Below are 10,793 nucleotides of genomic sequence, written 5' to 3' on the forward strand. Positions count from 1 at the left end.
TCAGCTGTCAGACAGAGAGCACGTCTCTCTCAGATAAATAAGGACCGAAAAGGGGGAGAACACGGGTTGTGGAGGGCCCCGTGCCCGTGTTTGCCTTAGGCCTCAAAATGACTAAATTCGCCCCTGATTGTCTCCATATCCCCCAGCTATCCTGGAAGACCCTGAACACATCTTTAAGGATCAGAAAATCCTTCAGTCTAAAACACACGTGTCCTGAGCGCGGTCACGTCCTCCTCCCGCCATGGCTCCAACTCCAGGAAACGCACGCCGGAGGCTACATTTCCATCATGGTTCACCGTTAACCCGGTACCCGTTGCATCCCTAGTCCTCCCTCAACACAATGGTTCAGTTTCAGATAAACAACACATGCAACTGAACATGATTTTTGGACTATTGTCATCATATCTGTGTCTAAAACGTTGGAAAAGCTGGAGCACGTAGTAAATAAATGACACTCAAAAGAGCTGCTAAAGAAGTTTAACCACACACACACACACACACACACACACACACAGTGTCACACACAGTCACACACACACACGCACGCGCGCTCTCTCTCTTACACAGACACACACACTTTCTTTCTTACACACACACACACACACACACACACACACACACACACACACACACACACACAGAGACAGACAGACACGGAGACACGGAGACACACACGCTCTCTCTCTCTCTTACACACACACACACACACAAGAGACAGACAGACACGGAGACCAGGAGAAACACACGCTCCCTCTCTCTTACACACACACACACAACACCACACCCACAACACCCACACACACACAACGGAGACAGACACACACACACAATCTCTCTCCACACACACACAGAGCAGACACACACACACGACACGGAAACACAACGCTCTCTCTCTCACACACACGGAACACACACCACACACTCTCTCTCACACACACAGAGACCCAACCACACACAGAACAAGGAGCACGGACAACAAACCCGCTCTCTCTCCAACACACGGAGACACACACACACACACTCTCTCTCACACACACAGAGACACACACACACACAGACAAGGAGACACGGACACACACACACGCTCTCTCTCTCACACACACGGAGACACACACACACACACTCTCTCTCTCTTACACACACACACACACACACAGAGAGAGTGAGAGTGTGTTTCCTGTGTGTGTTTGTGCCTCACCTCCTCTCCCTCCTCCTCCTGGTCCCAGTTCCTGTCCGTGAGCTCTTTGTCAGCGATCCTCTTCGCCATCCCACCTGCCCTGGAACACAGGACGCACACGCCATCTTACCCAGCAGCACGGGGGGGGGGGGGGGGGGCTGAATAATGCAGATGTTCTCAAAATAAGACCAACAACAAGTTCAGCTTCCACTCGGGTGGCAGACCAGGGTGTGGCCGTATGTGGTGGTTTTGTTCATTAAAACAGGTCCCGGTGCTATTTAAACACAGTGAAACTATCAAAATGCTCAATCCATGTTCAACTGTTCCTTTAAACGAGCCGTCCGGACCCACGTATTCATCCTTTATTTAACCAGGTAATACCCATTGAGATTAAAAATCGCTTTTGCAGACGTACGGCCCCAACTTCTTTTCTTTTTCAGTATTTTAGTTTCTATTAAATTGGATTACACATTAGAGAGAGTCCAGATAACAACTTTTGATTACGTGTGTATTAATCTGTAGTATGTGTTAATAAGAGATAGATATATATATATATATATATATATATATATATATATATATTAATATTATATATATATAAATATATATAATTATATGAGATATATATATTATATAGATATCTATATATAATATATATATATATATAGATTATATATATAGATAGCTCTATATATTTATAATAATATATATATATATATATATATATATATATATATATATATATATATATATATATTTCATGGTGTGTGTGTGTGTGTGTAACTGTCTCTATTTCTAGATAGATAGATAGGTAGATAGATAGATAGATAGATAGGTGGGTGGGTGGGTAGGTGGATATGTAGATCTCGTGTTTATTTTTTCAAATAACAAGTAAAACATGTTCTTGTAGAAACTTGAGAGCCTTGGACATGCGTTTTCAGCCCAGGGTAACCGGTTGTTTTAGACCCATTGTCTCAGCATCCGCGTGCTGCCTGGTGTCCTTTCACACGGATACAGAGGTGCAGCAGAAAGGAAATGGGGCACGATATGGTTATTGTTTTAAAGCCTAAATCAAGGTAACCTGTTGTTTTGGGGTACTCAGATAAACAGTGATTCATGGCCTACTACTGAGGGGAAAAAATCAAAGTAATTTCCTGGAAATGACTGTGATTATTGACAGTGCGGCGGAGGGGGAAGCGGTCACATATGTCGGAGACGTTCTAAAACGCTTAACGTGAAAAAGCTTTACGTGGTTTAATGTACCTAAACATCGATCAATCATCACCATATTTACCGTGGCCATATCTTGTCATAAACACTTAAACCTGTCAAAAAAACTACACTGAAATCCAACGATTATAGAAGTTATCTCACGGTTACGTTTTCTTCTTCATTGGTGTCTATGGCGAGGAAAAGGCTTAACGTGGCTTAATGTACTTAAATATAAAATATCCCTTAATGAAGCAGACACGCTTAATGTCAGCTACCGTCCATAATAATAGGACTTTGGGTCCGATTTTTTGACAGTTTTCACTGGTTATGAGGAGCAATATGTGAGAGAAATATGGTGATAATTGATCGTTGTTTAGGTACATTAAACCACGTTAAGCCTTTTCCTCGCCATAGACACCAATGAAGAAGAAAACGTAACCGTGATATAACTTCTATAATCGTTGGATTTCAGTGTAGTTTTTTTGACGGGTTTAAGTGTTTATGACAAGATATGGCCATGGTAAATATGGTGATGATTGACCGTTGTTTAGGTACATTAAATCACGTTAAGCTTTTTCACGTTAAGCGTTTTAGAACGTCCCCATATGTCGTTTATTTTCGCTGACCCAACGCGACGAGGAGCATCCTAATTTCTTTAAAAGCCCATTTTCCCCGCGGTTATAACGTTGTAGTGATGTAGTGCTCGGATACTCAGTCCAGTACAGTTCATATGGAGGTGCGACATGAAAAAGATGGTAAAATGTGGATGAATATGGAGCGAATCTATCGACGTGGGGAGCCGTTGGTCCGTCCACACGGGAAGGCTAGAAGGGATACAGCTACGGCGACCGTTATGTTTAGCTAGGCACCAAAACGACTAGTATTTAGGTGGATAAAATCGTGATTTGGGTTGAAAACCTTCCGAGGCACAAACCCGCGTTTCCTGGGTGAAATTATTTAAATTAGTATTATATTGGTGAAGATTTTGCGTGATGTTACGTAACTTCCGACCGTAGCTGTATCCCTTCTAGCCACAACCCTGTTAGCCGGTGAGCTAAGGTAGCCGGGGCCCACGTTAGCAGCTAACGGCTAACGTCACGTTAAATGCGGACTGAATGCCAACGTTTGCGCCTCATTAAGACTTTAACGTACCTTTTCTGGAACGGGAATTCCCACCTCGGCCTCTGAGTGACGTACGGGCGACTCCACGTAGCGCGGACGGTCTCACAGACGTTAGCTAACCGCCTTCACCGGTAACGATCTCTGTGTTTTGAAAGAGCCTCTCTCACGCCGCCATTTTACACAGCGGTGTATATCCGCATGAGTTGTTCGCGCGTCCCGGTCCCACCTTCTTGCGCATGCGCAGAAGACACAGCCAACCTTTTTTTTTTTTTTTTTTTTACATGGGAGTTGTAGTGCATTTCAAATAAATACAAATTATTATTTATTTTTTTTACAAGCTGCGAGGAACGAGTGCATATTTTTCCTATATAGTAATTAAATGCAACATATTCTATTTTTTACTTTATTTGACAGGACAGCTGAAGACATGAAAATAGTTTTTCTATTTTATTTATATATATATATATAAAAACAGTATATATATGCATTGATATTATATTATATATATATATATATATATATGTACATGTATTGTGTATTATGGTTTGTGTGTGTGTGTGTGTATATGTATATAATATATTTATATATATATAGGCCTACTTATGTGTGTGTGTATATATACACACACACAATAGTATATATATATATACATATATGTATAATATATCAATATGTATATTATATACATTATATATAGTATATTATATGTGTGTGTGTGTATATATACACACACACATACACATATGTATATGTGTGTATGTGTTTGTCAATGCATTGTTTTACTTTTAAGTGTATTTTTAGAATTATTAAACCTATTGTACATATTTATAAATGTAAATATAAGTGTGTAAGTATAACCTACAGTGTGTGTGTAAATATATATATGTGTGTGTGTGTGTATAGATATTTACTGTACAATATGTATGCATATCTATATCTACAGTATACTCTACTGTATGTACTGTACGTGGTGTACTACTCACCTATGTACTGTGTATACGGAGATTAATGGGGATTTACCAGACAATCTGGTTCAGTTTTTACTCCGTCTCTGTGTTTCAGATAAAAAAAGAAAAAGTCTGGATGCAGCCAGAGACTCTGAAGGGGGGGGGAGGATGGGGGGGATAGGGGGGTAAAATGGTGCAGGGCCGGGCAGCAGATGGCTCCTCTCCAAGCGTTCAGCATCCCGCTCGGCCGTGCCAAACAGGAACAGGTGCTGGAGAAAGTAGGAAGTGAGCTGTGGGCCCTGGCGGCAGCAGGAGACCCGGGACCAGCTGGAGACCCTGGACCAGCTGGAGAGGAGAAGATGGAGAGACTTGGCAGCAGAAAACAGAAAGAAGACCGCTTTAATGTAGAAGGAGAAGGCCGGCCAATGTGGGGGGGGGGGGGGGGGGGGGGCTCTTTAAACGCATCACACCGACTGGTGGGAGCTTGTTTATAAAAGGCTGACTTATCAAACCCAGATATATTTTTTGTTGTTGATACTTTGATCGAATGGAAAGACTTGGCTGTTAAAAAGCGATTTTTTTTTTTTACTTTTGAGCCAAAACATTCAGATTTCCAACTGTTTTGAACGGTCGGTGTTTTCTACTCTGGGCCGAGTGTTGCGCAACACTTGGCCCGGCCTTCGTGGATTGGTCATCTGCTCCAGGTAGGCCCAGGCCCGTAGCCAGACCCCCACCCCCCCCCCCCCCACCATTATGGTATTCAATTATGAGGTTCAGTTACTTCTGTTGGTGAGGTTTTTAACCAATAATCTGATGGACACACACCACACAACACACACCACACACACACCACACACAACAAAAAAGCATGTACATGTTCAATACAAGCTGACAATGCTGTATAATAATAATAATATAATAATAATAATATAATAATAAATAATAACTAATAGTTCCTCTGTGAGGAGGATCTGAGTAGTCCTTCCAGCAGATCATGTGGTTCTGATAAGTTCCTCCGTCTGATACAGGGTGCTGATGACGATGGAGGGCCGGGAGGGAGGGGGCCCGCTCTCAGCAGGGGGTGGGGGGTACTGAAGTCTGGAGCAGCGACGGCACTCAGAGCGAGGCGGGTCGGGCCTTTGGAGTCAGTGGGGGGCGGGGCGGGGGGGGGGGGGGGCTGACAGAGCTGAGAGCTGAATCAAAGGCGGCGTCTCTCTGAGAGACGGACGCTGGACTGGTACCATGAGGGGTGGTTTTCCCCCTTTATAAGTTTAGGTGCAGCCGGGGGGGGGGGGGGGGGGGGGGAATAGTAAAAATAATTTAGTTTTGTTTTGCTTTGGAAATTTTTTTTAAAAAAAATTGTATTTTATTTTAGTTTTTTTGTCCCTTTTCAGAGTTTTTTGAGGATTTTTAAAAAATATTTTTGTTGTCTTTTTTCCAAGTATTTTTTAAATCTTATTTCAGAGATTTTTCTCGCTTTTTTTGTTTTTTTTTAGCTTTTTAATTTTTTTAGGTTTTTGTTGATTTAAAAAAATACTTTTGTTTGTTTTTAAAGTTTTGTTGAAAGGTATAGCTCATTTCACTTCCCCGTGGGTGGCGTGTGGTGCGTTCGGGGCCCGTTGTAAATGAGAGTGAGAGACAGAAAAAGATCATTTGTGTTAACGATCTCGTCTCTGCAGATTCCTGCTCGGATCTAATCATCAGATCTGATTAAATCATCAGGATCTTTGATTCCATGCGTCTCGTCTCTAATTGCCCGTTAGGCAGACACGTCTACGTGTCAATTAGGCCTCAGCTGATGAACCTGTAATTAGGGGGATTAATGGACTGCTACGTGGACGTCGATTGGTTCGGAGACAAATTAAAAGGAAGTAGAACGGATGTCGTTACCGTGGTGATGTCTTCAACGCGCCTCAATACTGAAAATCTCTTTTCTGACGTTTGTGTCTCTTTTTTTGGAAAAAAAGCCCAGTTTTGACATAGTTTTTGTTGATTTAAAAAAATATTTTTGTTGTTGTCTTTTTTTTTTTTTTTTTTTTTTTTGAGCGTTTTGTTTTTTTTTAGTTTTTACAAAATTGTATAGTTTTTAGTAGTTTGTCGTTTTTTTAAAATATTTTTGTTGTTTTTTCAAGTGTGTTTTTTTCAATTTCTTGTTGCCTTTTTTTGTTTTGGGGGATTTTTTTTGTGATATTGATGTATTGATTTTTTTCATAATGTATGATTTTTTTTTTTTTTGTCTTTTTCAAATGAGTTTTTTTTTAAAAAAAAAACCTTGAAAATATAATTTAAAAGTATTTTTAATTTATGTGAGCTTATTGTTGCTTTTTTGTTTTTAGGCTTTTTCCCCAGTTTTGTGTTGATTGATTATCAGAATATTTTGTTGTTGGTGTTTTCTCCTCTTAACTTCTCAGGAACAATGAACACCTGTTTTCCAGGTGAAAGTCTGGTGTTTTCCCTCCTTAACCTTCTCCAGACATGAACACCTGTTTCCAGTGAAGTCTGGTGTTTTCTCTCTTAACTTCTGCCAGAACATGAACACCTGTATCCTGGTGAAAGTCTGGTGTTTTCCCCTAACTTTGCCAGGACATGAACCACTGTTTCCAGGTGAAAGCTTGTGTTTTATCCTTAACCTTCTCCAGACATAACACCTGTTTCCAGGTGAAAGTCTTGTGTTGTTTTCCTTAACTTCTCCAGGACTGAACACCTGTCATAGAGTGAAAGTCTGGTGTTCCCCTTACTTATCCAGAACATGAAACCAACTGTTCCTGTGAAAGTCTTTGGTGTTTCTCCTTAACTTCTCCAGGACATGAACACCTGTTTCCAGGTGAAAGTCTGGTGTTTTCTCCTTAACTTCTCCAGGACGTGAACACCTGTTTCCTGGGTGACATACGTAGAATACTTTACAAATTACAGTGCTTTACCTTTCTTGCTTTATGTACGAACGGTTCATAAGAACAGGCTGGAATATTTTAAATTCAACTTTATTGTCATACGCACCTTAGTGCAAAGCACCACAGCAGTGAAATACAATAAGTAGTAAATAACAGTCGGTAAATAACATAAATAGCATTTAAATCCCTAAAAACATCCAGATTTTGGGCCTGATGTGCGGCGCTGATGCAGCAGCTATACGACCCAACGGCGTGTTTGATGTTCCCCGGCTGCACGCAGCATTAGCATCTCGCTGTGTGATGTTTCGAGGGGCGTTGTTCCCCCCCGCTGCTCTGGATCAGAGCTCATAACGGCCTGTGAAGCTCATCCTCCACCTGGGGAAATATCCATCTGATAAAATGAGTTTGCCCGTCAGAGTCTTTAACGGCGCCTGATTAAAACTGACTGTTTGGTTTAATGTAAAGTGGCTTGGCAAACAGTAAAGGGAGTTTAGCCCAATCAGATGGAGATGATTGAATTGAACTGATTCATAATTTAGCGCTTTTAAATCCTTAAAACTGAGAACCGGTGGGCTGCGTTTGTTTGTGGCAGTTTGAGGGAACTTAAAGTGTCGTTAAAACACTGCTAACAGCACGTACCACAACAGCAAAACTGCCTAACATTAAACAGTATTTCCTTCTCAGAAGAGGAAGAAGAACTTAGAATATTTTCTCATTTAAAAGAAGCAAAGGGCGTACACAGGAGCATGCTAGCATGTTAGCATATGTTATTTTAACAACACCTCAACATGTCTCTGAGCAGTAGTAGCAGATGCTAACATGCTATCACACAGTAACATGCTAACATATATGCTATTGCTAACACATGGTACACACTGTAACATGCTACAATGCTAACAGGCTAAAACATGATAGCATATGCTAACATGTAAGATTGTGACTTAATTTTGGAAATCGTGACACCCTTAAAAGTAAAGTTATCCAACTTTACGTAACGTAAAGTAACAAAGTACAATGATATAAAGTAACGTTATAATTAGTAAAGTGAACTCAGAGGTGGCCGGCTTTAAATAAGACAACAAGAGGGCGGGGCTTCAACCAGGTTGTAACAAAAATGGCCGCCACAGCAGTTGTACAGGTGAGAGCTGAGAGGGTTAAAAGGTGAGAAAGTGCTCATTGGCTGTTGGAGCGGTTTGTTTACTAGCTTGGTAGCTTGTTAGCTTAATAGCATGATTGCTTGGTTTCTTCTTCAAAGGTCCAAGTAACCATGGTTGCTTGCTTGTCATGTTAGCTTCATGCTAAGCTGATTGAATAGCAAGTGGCTTAGCCATGCTAATTGTTTGCTATGCAACATACACTTTGGATGGCTGATAGCTTGGCTATGCTAATGTTATTTACATAAATTACATGTTAGCTTATGATTAATTGCAAAGTAACTTTGCCATGCTAATGTTGTTAGCCTCATAATCTGTTTTCTTAATTAGCGTGGCTAATAGCTTAGCCATGCTAAGTTGCGTAAGCTACAGGAGGGGATGTTGGAATGGTGGTGTTGCGTTAGCTTTGTTGTCTGTTAGCAGCCTAAATGTTCCTCTTACTCCAGAAAAACTGCGCTTCATGCTCTCGGTCCTGTATTTCATGCTAATGACGTCTGTCACCGCCCAATGGGAGGAGAGAGCAGATTTGAGTCGCACATGCTCAGATGTCAACGGTTTACGGGTTGACTGTGAAATTGTGAAATCCATGAAGTAATAAAGTTTTCTCATTATCAACAATAACAGAAGATGGAAATCATTTCAGAAACGTTTCAGCTATCTGGCTATGAGTGTTTGATTGCTAACGCTAGCTCAAACTGTACACAACTGTACACAGGGAACATACTACTACTACTACTACTGTACACAGGGAACATACTACTACTACTACTACTACTACTACTACTGTACACAGGGAAGATACTACTACTACTACTACTACTACTACCACTGTACACAGAGAACATACTACTACTACTACTACTGTACACAGAGAACATACTACTACTACTGTTAAACAGCGGCAACATACTACTACTAGTACTACTACTACTAGTACTACTACTACTGTAGTACTACTACTGTCCTCTGTCACTAACAGACACACTCTTATGGCTTGAGCCCCCTATAAAGGGTCTAATCGGCCATGTTGTGTGTAGTATGTCGCTGCCGTGTTGATGATATTAAGGATGATTCCAACATGATTGTTAATGTTAGCTTGTGTAACTCCTCGGGCCTGTTTACCATCGCATAATTATTGCTTTTCAGCGGATAGAAATCTGTGTGAGATCTTTTCTTGTTTGTAATTCTTCAAAAGAAACTACAAAACAACCCCCCCCCCCCCCCCCCCCCCCCAGCATTACAATGTCAGCATATTATTTCCACTTGACAATTTCCAGCTGAACAATACAGTTTTTCTCCCATTCACAGAAGCAGAATTGGGCTGCAGCCGCCTTTAATTTCTGTTCCAACGTGCTTAGTTCAATAACCGAGTTTTGTCTTTGTGTTATGTTATGTTGCCGAGACCCCTTGTCCCCGCCCAATAGGAGGAGAGAGCAGATTTGAGTTGCCCATGCGACAAGTAGCTAACGAGAGACTTTTGTAACGTCTGAAGTAGCCTCCGAGATGCTAACGAGAGACTTCTGTAGCGTGTGAAGTAGCCTCCGAGATGCTAACGAGATGCTAACGAGAGATTTATGTAACGTCTGAATTAGCCTCCGAGATGCTAACGAGAGACTTCTGTATCGTCTGTAGTAGCCTCGAGATGCTAATAGATCTAACGAGAGACTTCTGTAACGTACGCTGAGTATCCTCCGAGATGCAACGAGAGACTCTGTACGTCTGGAGTAGCCCTCCGAGATGCGATGAGTGCTAACGAGAGACTTCTGTAACGTCTGAATTCTACGCCGAGATGCTAACGAGATCTACGAGAGACTTCGGTAACGTCTGAAGTAGCCTCCGAGATGCTAACGAGATGCTAACGAGAGACTTCTGTAACGTCAACACAGTAAAAAATGGACCTACATAACCAAGTTGGTTCACTGCTAGCTTAGCTACAAGTTAGCATCAAACACAACAAAGACAATAAAACAACCATAGCTAGCTACAACGTTTCTGAAATGATTTCCATCTTCTGTTATTGTTTGAAATGAGAAAACGTTATTATTTCATGGAATTTCAGTTTGACACATTATGCCGTAAACCATTTAAATCTGAGCATGCTCGAACTCACAAAAAGCTCAAAAACACAACGTGCTAAAGAAGTCCAGCTACAGCCATTAGCATTTCGTCTAGGGCTCAGCTGCTGCACCTGGACCTCATAATGGCGGGAAACCTGGAAATAGATCCCAGTGTTGGTCTAAAGTGTAGTTAGTGTGTGTGTGTGTGTGTGTGTGTGTGTGTGTGTGTGTGT

General features: G+C 41.3%; 1 protein-coding gene across 1 annotated transcript in view; it reads right to left on the minus strand.

The window, feature by feature from the left end:
• Positions 1-3,769, minus strand: part of nup50 (nucleoporin 50) — a gene marked incomplete in the record, with an annotated part of 25,905 nt that extends 22,136 nt beyond the window's left edge. Inside the window, 2 exon segments of the mRNA XM_032511881.1 lie at positions 1,199-1,277; positions 3,542-3,769. Of these exon segments, the coding sequence (XP_032367772.1) occupies positions 1,199-1,267 (69 nt within the window).
• Between the last annotated feature and the right edge of the window lie 7,024 nt (positions 3,770-10,793).

Source organism: Etheostoma spectabile, unplaced genomic scaffold (assembly GCF_008692095.1).
Source record: "Etheostoma spectabile isolate EspeVRDwgs_2016 unplaced genomic scaffold, UIUC_Espe_1.0 scaffold502, whole genome shotgun sequence".
NCBI classification, from domain to species: Eukaryota; Metazoa; Chordata; class Actinopteri; order Perciformes; family Percidae; genus Etheostoma; species Etheostoma spectabile.